This window comes from Tachyglossus aculeatus, chromosome 9 (genome assembly GCF_015852505.1).
Source record: "Tachyglossus aculeatus isolate mTacAcu1 chromosome 9, mTacAcu1.pri, whole genome shotgun sequence".
Lineage (NCBI taxonomy): Eukaryota > Metazoa > Chordata > Mammalia > Monotremata > Tachyglossidae > Tachyglossus > Tachyglossus aculeatus.
This window is the reverse complement of record NC_052074.1, coordinates 22,894,116-22,912,091: the sequence shown is the minus strand read 5'-3', so window position 1 is coordinate 22,912,091 and position 17,976 is coordinate 22,894,116. Positions and strand designations below refer to the sequence as shown.

The window sequence follows — 17,976 nt, the reverse complement described above, 5'->3', positions numbered from 1 at the left end:
ACGCTTAGTACAGTGGTCTGCATACAGTAAGGGCTCAATAAATATGTTTGAGCGAGTGACTGTGTATGTCCACCTAGGGAACAGAGAGATAGTCTTGGAGAGGAGAGGTTGTGAGGTTTGGAGCACCCACCCTGGCGCAGAGAGGGAAATGGAAGAGGGGGAGAGAGATGCTTTGGTTGTTAGTATAAATGACACAGGGAAAGGCAGCAGGGAGGTCACAAGGGTCAAATTGAGATTGATAGTTGCCTTGTGGGCAGGGATCGTGTCTACCAACTCTATCATATCGTACTCTCCCAAGAGCTTAGTAAAGTGCTCTGCACACAGTACATGCTCAATAATACCACTGATTGATTCCAGGATCTCCATGGTAACTTTTTCAGAAAAGCTGCTGGTTCCACCTAGGCAGCCACCCAGGGCTTTGGGGTGTAGATGAGACAATGATCCCGGGGGCGGTTAGATGCATTAGTAACTGAGGGACCTTTTGGGACAGATGGAATTTATGGGGAGGGACAGACACCAAATGAACCAAAATGGTACCTGGCTACTGACACACAAAAAATAACAGATGGCAGATTTTAGGCTCTGACATTCTTGCTTCATGAGATTGGAATTGTGGCCATCATGTTTTTAGGGTGAACCAAGGACAATACATAATTAAAAGCTCCAGCCAAGATCCATTTAGCGCTCCCTGAAGGCATAATAATCATGGCCGGACCAGAATCCTAAGCAAGATAGTGACTAAAGTTGGGGTATAATTTGCACTAAGGAAAGGAGAGACGGGCAATAGAAAGACCAAAATGGAGGTCTAGTCTAAAACTAACCCCAAATTAACTCCCCTAGCTTCCTTTTTGCCCCAGGTTGAGGTTAAGCAGAGATCAGCTACCACATGGAATTTTTATAGTGTGATATCAATCAGGAGTTGAACTCCCAAACACATATCCCAGGAAGCTCCAACTGAATTTCCTCTCCTAGTTCTCCCCAGGGGGAACTCATTCCCACCCCAAAAGTGTGGCGCTGTAAAGGAGCCAGTACCTCCCAGAATGCCCCAGTAGTATCTGGGAAGTGTAAGTGAAACCGGTCCCTAAGCAATCAATCAATCAATCGTATTTATTGAGCACTTACTGTGTGCAGAGCACTGTACTAAGCGCTTGGGAAGTACACGTTGGCAACGTATAGAGACAGTCCCTACCCAACAGTGGGCTCACAGTCTAGAAGGGGTTTGTAGTCCATGCTCACTTCCTTACAATTCTACCTGCCCCGTTTTGAGTTGTGAGCTCGCTCTCTAACTGAGCAATTATTAAATTAAAAAAAAACCAGGGGAAAGCCAGGAAATACAGAAAAGCGCTAGATGCCAAATCTGGTAGGGTGGTGACCCAAAGTCTAGGGAATGCTGGAGAGTCCAAAGGAAATCAGATGGAACATTGGAGGAAATGACAGTGGCAGATGGATTAGATTGCCCATCTAAGAAGAAGCTGGCAGATACGCAGATTGGCCAAAACGGAGAGCCAAGGCATACAAATGTTCCTACACCAATGAAAGAAGCCTGCCAAATCACTGGTGGCTGCTGTGGAACTTGACATAATTAGCACCTCTGAAGTGTAATGAAAGGAAGAAAAACAGTGGGGAAACAGTGCTGCCAAGATATTCATTTTTTAGAAAAGACTGAGGTGGTGGCCCAGTCAAGACTGAAACACTATATGTGAGGAATGACTTAAACTGGTCAGAGGACCTGGATCAAACTGTGGCGACCATACAGGAAGTTTTAGAACAAATTTATGAAAACAAATTTCTGGGATGGAACATCTACCCAAGCATCTTGCAGGGGAAAATTCAAAACTCCAAAGTATGTGAGAACTCCAAATCTATCACTAATAATAATAATAATTGTGGTATGTATTAAGCACTTACTATGTGCCAGGCACTGTTCTAAGTGCTGGGATGGATACACAGTCCCTGTCCCACACTGGGCTCACAATCTTAATTCCCATTTTACAAGTGAGGTAACTGAGGCACAGAGAAGTTGTGACTTGCCCAAGGTCACACAGCAGGCATGTGGTGGAGCAGGGATTAGAACCCAGATCCGTACGTATCCAGAGTACAAGATGACAGAATTGGTAGACACATCCCTGCCTTCTACAAGCGATATATCAGAAGAATCTCTTTTAGAATGAGGGAGCACTTGAAAAATTGTAACCTTTCGGGGGAAAGACCATACGGAAGGGGGAATCGTGTCTCATTTAGCCGACTGAAGTCTTTGAAGGAGTCAACAAGCATGTGGAGAGAGAGGAATCGGTAAACCTAATTTAAATTATTAGAATGCCTTTGACAGGATTCCATACTAAAGGAATAAAAAGCAAACTGAGTAATCATGGGATTGGAATGAATTCTCTGTCATGGATAGAAAACTGGTTACAAGGTTGAAAACAAATGTATAAACAGCAGTTTTTCAGGAGAGAGAAGGGTAAAATAGAAAAGTCCCTTAGGAATTTCTACTAGGCCTGGTTTTATTTAACATCTATCAATCAGTGGTATTTATTGAGTACTTAACTTTGTGCAGAGCGCTGTACTAAGCACTTGGGAGAGTATATTAAGTGATCCAGAAGAGGGAATGTGCAGTGAAATCTCAAAATCACAAAGCTCATTTGGATGATGGAATACCATATAGATGGGGATCGATTCCAGGAAGACTTCACAAAGCGGGGCTTCCATGTGCTGTATCTTGGGTAAAATGATCCTAATTATAACTGGAGGGTGATGGGCTTTATTGGCTTTCTTTGAAATTATTGGTCCAATATGTAGTAGCATCCAAAAAGTGTATCATTAGGAAGGGAATAAAAAACAAAACAGAAGGCCAAGTTAAAACCATATAAAACCATGGCACATCAGCCCCTGGGAATGCCTGGTCATCACATTTTAGGAAGGACATAAAAAAGCTAGAGAAGGTTCAGACAGGATGGGTAGGCAATGTGCCTGTTTATTGTACTCTCCCAAGCGTTTAATACGGTGCTTTGACCACAGTTGGTGCTCAATAAATATGATTGAATGGATGAATGAATGAATGAGTGACAGGACCATCAAGAAGATCAGAGGAATAAAGAAGCTTCAGCCAATTAATCAGTGGTATTTGTTGAGCACTTAACTGCATGCAGAGCACTCTACTCAGCACCTGGGAGAGTACAATACTTCCTTAGGAAATGGACTAGGGATCTTGGTCTGACCCAGGAATGAGCATTTCTTTGGTCTCATATTCTGATGCTCTTATTTGCCATCCTGAAGATACCAGAGGTAGAGATTGTCCCAGAGAGGAAAGAGACAGGGAGACTCATGACTGCTGTTTAATACTGATTCGTTTTCATGAAAGCCTGATGGAGGGTAAGACGTTCTAAAAGATAGTCAAAAGCAATACACTTCGAACACGGGTGAAGCTGGCAAACATATCAGCAAACTCCCAGACCCTCCTTCCTCCACTAGCTTTCTGTAAACTTCCATCTAGAGCTGTTTTTTTTATGGTATTTAAGTGCTTACTACGTGTCAGGCACTGTATTAAGCTCTGGAGTAGATACAGACTACTCACGTTGGACATAGTCCATGTCCCACATGGGGCTCAAAGTATTCATCCCCATTTTACGGATGAGGTCATTGAGGCCCAGAGAAATTAAGTGACTTACCCAACATCACACAGCAGGCAAATGGTGGAGCCAGAATTAGAACCCAGGGCCTTTTGACTCCCATACCCATGCTCTAAGTGAAAGCAGGTAGTGGCACACCAATCCACACTAAGGCAAATAGTGCCAGAGGGAGCCATAAAGATGCTCTCACCCATATGTCGGAATCATTTCTTCAAAGATCTAAATGAAGTGGTCCCAAATCAGAGGCCTCACTTCACCTAATCAGCGTCAGAGACTTTTCCCTTTAAGAAGAGTGAACTTAACTCATCACTTCACGAATCTCTACAGCAGAAAAGTGCCACATTACCATAAAGCCTTTATGACGCTGTGGAGAGCCACTCGGTGAGTCACTCCACCCCAGAAAATAGGTTTAAAAATATAAACTCGAGGACCAGCTGACAAAAGGAAAGTATTCCAGCTCACCCACCCACTTCAGACGGAGCTTTGAACATCTTATTTCTGCACTTGAAACAAGATGGAAGGTTACGGAAGGGTAGACTCGAGAGCGTTATTCCTGCTGAGCAGCATGTCCCTGCTGCCCTCTCCAGCCAGGCACCAGCAAATAGCATCGGAGGCACCGGCTTTTCCACAACTAGGGCCCTTGAGCCAGATGGTATTTCTCCCTGGGAGAGGAAGGAGCTTCCGATAGTCTGAATGGTGATGCTGCTTTAGCCGGGGGTATCACCAGTGCCCACATTGGAAGCAGTGTGGCCTACTGGAAAGAGCACGGGCCCAGGAGTCAGAAGAATTAGATTCTAATTCCAGCTCCACAACTTGCCTGCTCTGTGACCTTGGTCAAGTCACTTTATTTCTCACTTACCTCATCTGTAAAATGGGGATTCAAGTTGTGAGTTGTGACTGTGTCCAACCTGATTAGATGTTATCCGCCCCAGTGCTTAGTATAGTGCCTGGCATATAATAAGTGCCTAACAAATAGCATAAAGAGGGGCAAGGGCTGGCCTCCTATGAAAAAAAGAGGGACGGGAGAGCTCTTTTGGGATTAGTGGAAACTCGAATACATGTGCGTGGGGAGGGGAGCCTCTGAGCTTCACTGGTGGATCAGAGCTCCAGCCCCAACCTGCCCTCCTCCCACACCTGCACCCTCAATTTCCATCTGGCTACTCCCAGGGGAGAAGAGGAAGAGGAGGAGGAATTTTATCCCAGTGACCACCAGCTGGGAGAGGGTGACAACACCAGCCAGTGTTCCTTGACCTCCAGGTACCATTCCACCCCCAGAGGTACATGTGTGCCTTCTCATGAGTGTGTGTGCACACAAAGGCGGGCATGTAAACTCAAGGATGCCAAGTTTCAGGACCGTAGACGAACCCAGTGCATCGGTGCTAGAACTATCTTTTTCTTCTGCATCCTGACCACACCCCAACACCCAGGGAGTACCCTTAGCCTGAAGGTGTATGGGGTGTCACAATCAGACCCTCCCCAGGGTTCAGTGGACCCAACCCCTTGTGTTTGGCTGGGCAGTTGAGCCAGGAACTCCGGGTAGATTTCAGCTGCTGGGGAGAGCTCTGGGTCGAGGCAATGTCTTTGGGAAAAGGGATAGTGAATTTTTGGCAAAGCTGTGGGGACTGTGCCTGGAGGTTGGGAGTCGAGCTGGGAACGATGGTCTTTGTTGTGTTTTGCTGTGATTTGAATTGAACGATAGCAAGTTTAGGGCCAGAGAATGATGGGTGAAGGGACTGCCCAGAGTCACAGGGTTGTCACAGAGGGTTCATGGCAGATTCTCTGGCCCAGTGACACCATTAGTTCTTTGTTTCTTTCGCTGGGAGAAGTTGAAGAAACCAAGCTCTTTAGAGTCCTGAAGAAAGCAAATCATCTTCAGAGTTCTTGAGGATCTCCGTTCAGCCTGAAGGAGTTTCAGGGGCTGGAAAGTGGTGGGGTGTCCTCAGACTCACTGTGGGTTGGAGAAAGAAGCTCTAGATAAGGAATCTGCAGCCACAGAGTCTCCAACTCTTCCCCTGCGCTTCCTCCCCGTGCTCCTTCTCCATTCTCTCCCAAAGTCAGTCAGTCTGAGAACCGCAGCTGCCCCAACCATCCCTCCCCATCATGGGGAACTCAGACATCCAAAACCCATGAGGCTCCATCCACAGCTATCCATAAATTTTGTGGAAGTGAACAGTTGGCCGGCCAGAAAATGAGTGGGGATCCAGGCATCCCAGTTTCACCCAGCCCCTAACTCCGCTCAGCTGGAAGGTCCCAGGAGGTAAATCTTTGTGCCTCAGTTTCTTCTCCCATAAACGAGTCCTAAAAGGCCACTGAGGCAGGGCTAGCATTCATGCTAAGAGACCTTGGGTGGAAGTGACAGAAAAGTGGCCCTTGGGGGAGTTGGAAATTCTTCTGAGTCTTCACTCAGCATAAATGGTCCTTGTTGTGGTTTGCCTTCCCTTAGTCTGGACAGCGAGACGAGGCTGATTGGGTAAGTTTCTCTTGAGGTGCCTCTTCCCCTCCCCATTGCCACCTGGCTGGGGAAATTTGCTAACCAGGAAGCTACTCATCCTTGAGTTAGGTTTCCTGTGGAGAGAGAGCTGAGAAAACCCTTCTCTGATTCAGTCTCTGTGTCCACCTCCATTCCTGCCTCTTTATGCATGGACTGGGGTTGCAAGGGCTCTGTTCTAATCTCTCCACTATTCCCGCTGACCGTGACAAAATTAATCCAAGTTTAGTGAGCTTTCTTTGTCAGAAATATTAAAGCCCTGGGAGTGGGGTAGCCATGACATGAACCACATGCATATATGCAGATGCCTGCATTTATACAACCATAACACCTCATTCTCTCTCACTACCATTTCTGGCCCTTAATTACTCGGGTGGCCTTCCCCATTTCAGGGCACCCCTGAAGTTGCTGGTCTTGCAAGGTGCCTCTTCTGGGGATAATCTTTATCTTGTGCTTGGTGAGGCCTGGAGCTCCCTGGCCTGCCCTGCGTGGATAAAGGATTGTTAGGAACCACTCCTAAGCACCCTATCACCTTGCCATCCTGTCTGTCACCTATCTGCCTCTGCTTAGAAGTCGCAACTTCCTAATCCCAGCTCCTATTTTACCCTCTTATTCTTGCTTTCACCTCCCTTTCTCCTGAGCTTTTCCCACTTCTCAGACTCCCTGTACCTGTTCCTTCCTAGCCCTGCTCTTGTCTCCTCCGTTTTCCCAGCTCCCTGAGAGTGCAGTGATTTCTGCTGTTCCCTCTGCTCCTGGGAACAGCTGAATGGATCCACCTTTTAGGCTGGGATCATCAGGCTTGAGTGTGGGCTTGTGTTTTCCCCTTATTCCTGTGGTCCCCTCACTGATAACCCTTTTGTTCCAGAGTGGACCCTCCAGATTCCAGGTACCTCAGCTCCTATCCTTAGGGCCAGGGGGAGGCTGGGCATGTGTGCATGCGGAGGACATGCTCAGAGAGACCTGTCTCTCTGAGCATGGGGTTCTGTGCAGCATTGGATAGGAGTGCATGAAGATGTGTGCTCAGGCATGTGTACCAAAGGAGGAGTGCCTGGGAACAGGCTACCTGGTAGGTCCCAACTTCGGCCAGAGGCAGAACTTCAAAGGTTCACTACTGTGCTACACTCTGGACCACCTGGGCCCGAAGGAGGGGCTCAGTGCCAAACCAGGACGGGAGTCAGTGTGAGTCCAGCCGTGAGGACAGGGCTGGTATCCCAGAGCAGGGCCGAATTAAGGCCCCAAAGAGGCCAAACAGGAGTACAGGGAGCAAAAGGGGAGGCAGACATACAGGAGTGGAATTTTCTTTGTATTGAAGAACCACTTGACCTGAAGCAGCTGACTCTGGTACACGTGGGCCCCTCCCAGAGGACCCCTAAAGATGTGGAGCCCAAAACAGTTGCTCCGTTGGGTCAGTGATGAGTCAGTCAGACGTTGTGCTGCTCTTGTCCAGAGCCAGGGTGGAAATGGTTGGGGCCTCAGTAGGCTGGGTCAGGGGAAGTTTGGGGGAATTTTTAGTGACCAGGAGGCGGCCTAATTGATCTCTGCAAAAATCTGATCCTGAGGTCACACCATTTCCATTCCTGGGCATCCCCCGCCCTAAGGAACTTCATGCCTCCTCTCAAGGACAAGACATTTTCCCGGGTGCAACCAAGGGGAAGAGAGAACAGACACAGAGGCAGGCAAAAGGAGTGGAAAAAAAACAACACAATGTGAAGAGCTGGGGGAGAATCAGAGCAACAAAACTGAAGCAAATTGGCAAGATGGAAAAGTGAACTAAAGAAAAGAAAGATAAGGATGACAGGAAATACCCCAAAGAACAGGCCATATTAAAAAGAAAAGACTAGGGCCCAAAAATGAAAGCTTCCCAAAAGAAAGTCAAAATGAGGAACATCAGAAGAGCAAGAAGGATTAGGAGAGGAGAGAAAGATTTGTGAGCTTGCATGTATTGGTAAGTGGAAGGATGGAGGCGAGTGGGGAAAATGAAACAGAGAAAATGAGGGTGGGGACAGAGGAGTGGGCCACTGGAAATGGGAGAGGTGAGGGAGAAAGTGTTACAGGGGTGTAGTAGCATTAGGTAATCAGCAAAGTGACCACAGAATGTTACTATGCATTTGATGGCTCCAGAACCAGTGCTATCATAGTTCTAGTGGAACGTTACAGCTAGAGGAGATGGGTTTTTGTGGGATTCCCTGAGACCTTGCATTTATCTCTGTGAATTTATTACCTAACTCCTTCCTTTTGATTATTCCACCATTTGTTCAGCTAAATCTACAGTCATTAATTAATTCATCTTTACAGCATGGTCTAGTGGAAAGAGCCTGGGCGTCAAAGGACCTGGGTTCTAATCCCAGCTTGGCCACTTGCCTGTTGAATGACTTTGGGCAAGCCACTTAACTTATCTGAGCCTCAGGTTCCTCATATGTAAAATGGGAATTCGATACCTGCCGTTCCTCCTACTTAGACTGTGAGTCCCATGTGGGACAGGGACTGTGTTTGACCTGATTAGCTTATACCCACCCAGCGCTCAGTACAGTGTTTGGCACATAGTAATTGCTCAATGCATTCCACCAAGACCCCCACAATGTACCATAATTGATTTTTGAAGATGTCTCTGTTTCAAATCCAACTTCCTCTCATCCTCCATGAAAGTCGAAGGATAAAGCTTATCCCCTGGAAATTTTGCCCCAGGAAGTCCCACCCAGTTAGTGCCAATGTGCTTGGTCTGTCCCCTGCCCCCAGATGATCTGTGGGCATGTACTGGGAGACTTGTGTATTAGCATCTACTGTTCTGGGAGAAAAGAGAGAGCAAAATCAATCAGTGGTTTGTATCGAGGGCTTACTGTGTCCAGAGAGCACTGTACTAAGCGCTTAGAACCTGTTTCTGACCTCCTAAACACCTCCCCGTGATGTTACTTGGGACGATACCCTGGAAGTTGGACTTGGAAGCTCCTCTCAGTGGTTTCGAACCAAGGGAATTTGCCCAACCTTCCAGGTGTGGGGTCACCTGACCCTGCCAGTCCCCTGCCTCACTGAACAGTTTAGGGATGATGGATTGTTCCCCATCTCTGCTCTCATCTCCTTGGACTGGTCCCCTGAGGCCTCGCAGCCCTTCTCTTCCTCCCCCTCTCTATTCCTGTCATGCTTTGGAATAAGCCAGCTGTGGGGCCAACCGTGGGTAAGGGAGAGAGCTGTGTGCTTTGGGGAAGGAAGAGTATGCTGTGTGCCTGAAGGTGGGAGGACAGCAAGGGCAGTGTGTGCTTAGCGTTGGGGGCATTCAGTGGGATGTCTGTGGTTGCGGTCCTGTTGCTACCCTGATCCCTTCTGTGATTTCAGAATGAAGCCCAAAGAGAAAAAGCATCATATTTTATCATTCAGGTACCCCTGGCATCTGCCCAACCCCTCTGGCTCCTCTAGTAGGACACATTCACCTCTCAGGGGCCTGTGAGTTCAGTCTGGGGCGTTCAGTACTCCAAGACTTAGGGCTCCGGGGCCTGAGCCTTTCAGTGCTCAGAGGCCTGGGCCTCTGGGAACCACAACAGTATTATAGCTTAGTAACTGCCAATCGTCCGTGTTGGCTGGAATTTCTATTGTCTCCTTTCCAGGATCCAGACAACCCTGGCTAGACTGGTTTGGGTGTATATATGCAGGGCACACGGACCTAAGCTCTTGGAGCTACAGGGCCCTGCCAGCTGGGACAGCCTCTAGGGAGGCTGGAATGTTTCGGGCTCTTCAGTAAGTAGTGGCAAGTATGTAGGTATACTGAGTATACATTTGTGTGAGATTAAAGGGGAAAATATATGACATTGAAAACACATTTGAAGAAGTGTGCTATAGATGAACTCTATATAATGTTTCTTCATATATGCATATATATTCACACACAAAAGAAGTTTCTGTTTTTTCCAGAACTCCCTTTGTGGAGCTGCTGGTTAGCAGGATGGTGGAAGGGAAAAAGGCTGAGCATTTGGTCATTAAGGACCAGTCAGAGGGACCCATGGTCCAGAACTGTGCTTTATGCAGGTAGTGCCAGAACCGGGGAAGAGGGGGGCAAGGCAGAGAAGTTCCTTGACTTTTAATTGGTACTGAACAGCTGTTGCTTGCTTGGAGCTTGGCATAAGCAAGTAGACACTCAGAGCCTTAAATGGTAGACACAGGCCCCGGAGGCAGTGGCCTATCAGGATTTTTCCAGTTTCCCGGTTGGCCAACGCTGCTCTGCCAATTGGTATCTAAACTTGTACAAAGCTAAAGCTATGGTGATGTATCCTAGGGTTTGAGGCGCGTACCATATGGCTTGTTGGGAAGTACCACTAATTGAAAAGCATGGTTGTAGGGTTTAGGGACTCTGCTATGGGCAGCCCAGCTTCATAGCACACAGAGATGGGGGCCGGTAATGAGTGTGTGGAACTGGCTGCCCTCCCTTAGTGCCCAGGGACCTGGAGTCCAAGGATACTAGACCCAATTCCGCTCACGCATTCATGCTTCAATTCCCCTCTTGGTAGGATGAGGAAAAGAGGAAGAGAGGGGTCTAAAGGATGAGGGAGAATTCCTTGGGGTGAGAGAGAGGGGAAAGGCTGTGGTCCTAATTGGCTTTTAACATGTGGATTTGTGTGTGTGTGTGTGTGTGTGTGTGTGTGTGTGTGTGTGTGTGTGCATGCGCACACCCCCTTGTTTCCTCACTGCTTGCTTCCCGGGACAGCAAAGGCAAAGAGAAGACCAAGGGAGGCCGAGACGGAGAGCTAAAGTAGGTGGCCTTGGCATCTGACAGCATCTAGTGGGTGCCATAGTGTAGCCCAGTAAAGCTAGCTTCTGATATTATTTGATTCCTCTGACTCATGAAGGGTTAGCGATCAGGGAAATCCAGGTTGGGTGAGGGGTTGGCTACACTGGGAAATTCCCTTCAGGACTCTCCTTAGATGTGGGCAACAAGTGCCAGGGGTCGGCCTGTCTGGGGAGAGAATATTTCGGGACTACATTTCCAGCTGTCCTGTAATTACTGTCTGTCCTCTCTATGCCTTGTCCTTCCCCCTGCCTCCACCTCTGCTGTGGCTTTTCACTCTCCCATCTCTGCTTAAAGTCTTGGGGGTGGGCTGGTCCCTGGACTTACTGGAGGAAGAGGGAGACAGAGGGATGGGACAGGAGGTGCCAAGGAGTGCCAATATATACAATGGGCTCAGAGATAGTGGGCACAGGCCCTCCCGTGTTTGCCAGAAGCTAGAATGGGAGAGACTCAGGTGTCTTTCAATACCTTTCTGGCCAGTTGCTGGAACAGTGGAGGTTCCCAGAATTAGTTTTATTGAAGGAAGAGGTTGCTAAGATGTGGAAGGGGGCAAGAGTAAGGCTGGCCAGAGAGAGAGGGGAGTGAGGTTCCAAGTTTAAGAAACTCTGGAGAGTGGAGGTAAGAGACGGGGCCAGAAACAATGATCATTCGAGGGAGACAAGGTATTGCAGGTTCCCCATATCACTGTACTGGACCTTAAGGAGTCTCAAGATCTCAATTTTGATTTTGTGTAGTGAGGGTGAGGGGAAATGAAATTCCTAACTGAGAGGAGAAGGTAGGGAGTTGAAAAACCATGTGACTTACTTAGTACATGCCCCAAGTCTGTCTAGTTGCAGCCAAATCCCAAGTGTTTGGATCCAGGCTGGTGAGGATCAGAGTAGATCTGGGAAGCACACTCCTGTGGGCAGCAGATAATAACAACAACAACAAAAATAATAATAATAACAGTAGTATTTAAGTGCATACTATGTTTTTAGCACTGTTCTAAGCACTGGGGTAGGTACAAGATCATCACATCCCACATGGGGCACTCGGTCTAAATAGGAGGGAGAACAGGTACTGAATCCCCATTTTGCAGATGAGGAAACTGAGGCACAGAGGAGTTAAGTAACTTGCCCAAGGTCACAGAGCAGGTAAGTGGTGGAGTCGGGATTAGAACCCAGGTCTCCTCCCAGGCCCGTCCTCTTTCCACTAGACCACACTGCTTCTCTCTGTGCATCAACCTGGCCCCGGAAAATCCCCCATTCCCAAGACTCCAGAGAGTTGGGTCAGTTCCAGGGACTCGTTGGAGTTGAAACCACTAGCCCAAGGCACCTAACTGAGCTCCCAAGGCTAATCTAACTTGACCGGAGCTTTCTGAGGCAGCCAGATCTGGCCAACCAAGCCTCCTCAGGGGGTGATCCAGGGCTAGTGCAGACCTCCCATTCCAGGCTGTCCAGATCCGAACTCAAGGCAGTTCGAGCCAAACCTTAGGATTGTCTGTTTAACCCACTATAGTTTACCACCTGTCACTCAACAAGAAAATTTTCCCTCAGCTGGAAAAGGGAAGAGAAGAATCTGAGGCTGCAAAATAGAACCCAAGGGGAAGTCTATTAGCCTGGAGAAGAGAAGGTTGTGGGGAAGGGCGAGAGTTAATGATAGTCTTGATGTCTCCATTGGGTTTATGTCGTATGACAAGCAACTTATTTTCGATTTCCAGCTGAGGACAGAACAAGAGGATGGGTTTTTTTCCCCCCAAATCTGGAGAGATTTAAGTTGACATAAGAAAGACTCCCTGACTGGAAGGGTTGAGTCACTGAAATGGATCACGAAGAATTTGGAATCTCCTTCCTAAGATGATATAGTCGATTCTTAGTCCCTGGAATGGAGTCCCAAGGAATCTGTTTCCTAGATATCTTTCAGGAGGACTACGTTTTTTTCATGGTGTTTAAGAGCTTACTATGTGCTAGGAATTGTACTAAGCGCCAACCTAATTACAAGCAAATCAGGTTGGGTACAGGCCATGTTCCACATGGAACTCACAGTATTAATTCCCATTTACAGATGAGGTAACTGAGGCACAGAGAAGTTATGTAGCTTTCTCAAGATCACACAGCAGACAAGCGGCAGATTGGGATTGGAACCCATGTCCTCTGACTCCTAGGCCACCCTGCATTTTACCTCTCTTAAATCAACTGGAAACATCCTTCTATCGCCCAAGCTATTTCAGAATAGAAGAGTATTCTCATTGCAAATCACCACCAGTTAAATGGTTTTCTCACACTGTGGCACTCAATTTCTTGATCTCTGAACTATCAGTAAAAAAAAGTCTTATTTGCACCATCAACCAATAATTATATCTGGCATGTTAACCCAACAGAGTTGAGTATAAGAGCCTCCTGAGCTTGTTACAAAAGGGCTGAGGAGAAAACCAACCTAGTGGACAGGGAGATGGTCCCAACTCAGGGGATCCCATGTGAGAACAGATTTCTCATTAACCTTCCTTTCTCTGCCAAACTTCCCTAAACCAGCACTCTCTGGTTCAATCAATCAATCAATGATATTTATTGAGCACCTAACTGTGTGCAGAGCACTGTAGTAAGTGCTTGGAAGAGTACGATTCAATACAATACCTACAATGGAGTACATATGGGCTCTGCCCACAAGGAGCTAAATAACAGAGACCCCTCTCCCTCTTCATCACCCCCAAACACACCCGCATGTTACACACACACGTTTTCTTGCCCCTGTCATTTGATAATTCCTTTAGACCTGATCAGTAGAGTCTGAGTTAAATGAGGCAAGGAATCACTAAATCCATAAATGAAGAGACTTGTTACACTTATAGAAGTTTTAAAGTAAAATCTTTATAAGGAAACCCTTTAAAATCCTCAGTATATGTCTCACTTTGAAGTGCTATTTTTGAGTGCTTCAGGTTTGAAAGCTGCCAACACATAAAGTGACTTAGTTAAAAACCATGGCAATTTTCCATATTTTAGCATTTACAGTGTATCATTCAGTCAATCACACCATTTTCTTCCCATCCCCTTTCTCTCTCCTAAAAAATACAACAAAAATGCACTCATTGGGTACAAGGAATCCAATCACATAATCCTTAGAAAAACTCTCATCTAAGTTGCCCACATGACCTCTTCTTTAGGGGCTATCTGCTCCCTCTTTTTTATTTCTTCCCCCTCTTTATTATTTTCCCAATTGACTCTGCATCTCAAGAAGCTACTTGACAGGAGTAAATGATCCGTATTTCAAGTGTGGGACGAATTTGTCTGTTGTGTGATCTTGGGCAAGTCACTTCACTGCTCTGTGCCTCAGTTCCCTCATCTGCAAAATGAGGATTCAATACCTGTTCTCCCTCCTACTGCACCTGATTATCTTGTATCAACCCCAGCACTCAGAACAGTGCTGATCATATAGTAAGCACTTAATAAATACGACAATAAATAGAGGAAGTGCCCACCTTTCCATAATGTATTTAAGGTCCTTGCTACCCTAGACTCCCTCCTCCTTCCTTATCACCTCCCTTGAGGTTGGAGGAGGAGAAGGGCCAGGGTTTGAAGGGTGGATATGGGCAGTAATAGCTGGCTTCTATAGTCACCAGACAGGATGCCTGGGGCAAATGGATTGCCGTAGATCTTTTGCCATGGCTATCTTGTTTTCCTGCTCTGCATGAGGTCAACCTGGAAAAACCACCCCTGGCCATAGTCTCTTATGGTTGCACATGTGGTCCTTCCAACACAGAACTTGGGTGTTTTGCCAGAAAGCAGGAGACCAAGCCCTGAACTGTGGTTCTCTGAGGTCCGATAAATCTCGCTCCCTGGGCCTTCTGTAGAGAAAGTGGGTGGGGGGAACCATCAGAAGTTAATCTCCATGGGAGTCTCAAAAGCTACCATCTTTTTTTATTCTATCTGTCCTCTCCTTCTCCTCAGTTTCCCTCCCCTCTCTCCACAACTCACAGCTGATATTGACTTTGTAGGGAAAAGGGAAAACTAAAATGATATTTTTAAAGCGTTTAACAAATTGCCTCTGCAGGTCCACAATCGAAGTCTGTTACTCAGAATCATGATCCTGTTGAGCAGGGAGTGGTGATTTATCTCGGGGTTTTGTGTCGAAGCCAAAGCTCCCTGAGTATTGCGCTGTTAAATTTTTCAGTAGCACCCTTTGCCTGATCTTCCTCAAAGCTGTGTTGGGATTCTTCTGCTTTCCTGAGAAATCCCACCGGAGCGACAAATCTGATCCCCACCCCTCCAAGGGGCCCAGGCTCTGCATCTGTTTCTGTGGATCTGAGGGGCTGACGGGTCCTGAACTTCAGTCCTGAACCAGGACCCCCAGGGCTAGTAGAACTATGACCCAAATCCCCAGTGGCCTCCCCAAACCTCTGGCCTTGCAGCTGTCAGACCTGGAGTTTTCTCAGACCTGACTCCTTTTCCTGGGGTTCAGGGTCCATGGAAGCCGGCCCCTAAGGGATGTCACAGGTCGGTCCAATCTCCAAGAGTTCAGGTGAGCTAATCCAGCCCCAAACCCCAGCAGAGAAAATGACAAGCTGATGCTGACAGCTTGCCAATTGCATCTTTTTGGGTTGTAGCTGGGTTTGGAACATTGCGGATGTAGGAAGTTGGGGGAAAGAAGAGAAGGGACCACGGTGTCTGTGTCCTGAGAGAGAGAGAGAGAGAGTGATTCTGCTTGGATCCCCAGTCCGTATCTAAGGGCACAGAGAGGGGTGTGCTTCCCCCCGCCTCCTCTGCAAATTAGCCAGGAGGAAAGCCCAGCACTTTGGGGCTGGAAAACTTCCATCCAGAGCCAAGTCCAATTTTAGAGGGAACAGTTGGTCCCATCTTTCACCCCATCTGAAAGGGCCCTAGCTCCTTCGCTCCTAGGACAGGCTCAATTCTCTTGCCTTCCCCCCTATGATTTCTAAGGGTCTCCAGGTGGCAGAGCCATGCCCCCGGACCCTAGGGAGAAAGGAAGAGGGAGGGCAAAAGCTCAGGTATCCATCTCCTGCAGTATTGATAAGGTAATAAGATCCTGCCCCTCACCACCCTGCTGTCCTTGCTCCTGCTTCCCGCTGGATCCCGGGAGACTGCTAGCAGCAGGGGACACCAGGGTCTCCATCTCCCATAGTCCTGAGACCCAGGCCCCCTCTCCAGGGATAGGGAAGCCTAAAGGAAATCAGAAAGAGGTAGGAGCTCCCTATTCCCCTAATCCAGCCTCGGGACCATTCTGGGAAGCAAATGGAGGTAAAGGAAACATAGGCGGGGGGAGGGGGATAGGCTTGGGGATCGTGTAACTTCATCCTTAGAAACTAGGAAATGGGTCAGAAGTAGGGGCCAGGAGTGACCAGGAGAGAAAAACAATCTTCTGCTTGCCTTGGCTAAAGATGCTTGTGGGCCCCCTAGCTCCCTCCTAACTCCTCCCCATAAGTTTCCCTCTTGCCCCTTCTAATTCCCTCACCTTTCCGGCTCTTTTACACTGGTTTTCCACTGTCTTGTTTTCTCCTTTCTAGCTGGTGAGGCTGGGAGGCCAGGGGATAGAGGAATTGGGAGTTGGGGCCTAGAAAGTGCCAAGAACCGGGGGTGACTGGAGGCTGGGGACCTGTGGACTTCACTAAGCAGGGACAGACGCCACCCAGGGTCCAGATGGCTTCTGGTTGCTCGGTGAATGGGGCAGAGGCAGGGTGAAGGGACCGTCTCTTTGTGAGGGGTGGAGGAATGGGAGGAAAAAGTGGGCAGCCCAATGGCATGGATGATGAATTTCAAATCTGGGGGATTTGGCCCCACTTTGACTCAGGAGAGCCGGGGAGAGAAAGGGAGGGGAGGGGAAGGAACTCTGAAAACAGTCTTACCCTCTCCCATTCCTTTTGACACCTTGCGTTTCTCTGTCTTTCTCCCTCTCTTCCTCTCTGTATGTTTGTGTGCTCCTTTCTCACTGGTCGCAGAGCCGGAAGGAGTGTTTTCTCGGCCATGAAGCTGGGCAAGAACCGATTCCACAGGGAGGAGCAACGACGACAAGGTACCGCTGTCTGGCCCCGGGCCCCTGCGATCCGAAACTCCTACCCACTCCCACCCACCTCACATAGGCCCAGTTTCTGCCTTATCCTTTTTCTAGTACCTTCAGGCCCAGGAAACTGTGTTCCAAATTTGGACTTAGGAAGATGTGAGACCTACTTCTTTCCTTTAGGATCAGTTTTAGAGGATTGATTAATTAATCACCAATCTTGGGGATTAAGGCTGTGAGCCCCGCGTGGGACAACCTGATTACTTTGTATGTATCCCAGTGCTTAGAACAGTGCTTGGTACATAGGAAGAGCTTAACAAATACGATAATTATTATTATTAATCCATCTAAAGCCTAGTATGGGTGACGCTCACTCAATTGGCTGGACGAGCAATAAAAGCAGGGATGGGATTTTCTCTCGGGGAGATAAAATTCTGGCAGGCAAAGTCTTGGGGAGCGTGAGGCAAGGTTTCCACCGGATTTCACTCCCCTCCAAAAACTGAAATTCCAGATCCACCAGTTTGTATATTACCCTTTGGCCTGTAGCCCTCCTCCCCTGCTTCCCCAGCCCCCAAAGTTTGGCCCAGCCTGGCTCAGTCATGGTGTTAGTCACCACACAGCTACCTGTCAGTGGGAGAGCAGAGGTGAAGGAAAGGCTTGTATGTCTTAAATGTTTCTGGAGCTCGTGGTTCCCATAATCCTTGTCTTAGGGCAGTGAAAGATGGAGGACACTCATTCATCTGGAAAGGCCCAGAGCGCATAGTACAGCGCTCGGCACAAAGTAAGAGCTCAGTAAATACGATTTAATGAATGAATCCCACATACGTGTAGGACTGGGCAGTATGTCTGCGAGAGAAATGTGGGGTATTCCTAGGATGTTATTAGTATGGTAACTTTTTCAGTATCCCAGGCCGTGGCTCATGTCCACAGTGGCTCATGGCTCCCAGTTTCAGACAGTGGCACTGCTACACCTAAAGTGGCCTTGAACTCGCTTCCCCGAGCAGCTGATGTGCAGGTGCAGTCTCCCCTTCCTCCTCCTTTCAGTTACAATGTATAAGTAGCAAAGTTCCCCTTGGGGGTTCCATTTTAGCTCTTGG

At 47.9% G+C, this 17,976-nt stretch overlaps 1 protein-coding gene across 5 annotated transcripts in view; it reads left to right on the top strand.

Annotated features, from left to right (window-relative positions):
* Positions 1-17,976, top strand: part of OTOF (otoferlin) — an 84,966-nt gene that overhangs the window by 26,513 nt on the left and 40,477 nt on the right. For 4 of the 5 annotated variants that reach the window (XM_038750828.1, XM_038750830.1, XM_038750832.1 and 1 more), the window contains exon 6: positions 16,821-16,894. In XM_038750828.1, the coding sequence (XP_038606756.1) occupies positions 16,821-16,894 (74 nt within the window). Of the gene's footprint in view, positions 1-10,810; positions 10,856-16,820; positions 16,895-17,976 lie in introns of all 5 variants that reach the window. The other variant, XM_038750831.1, reaches the window with a different exon arrangement.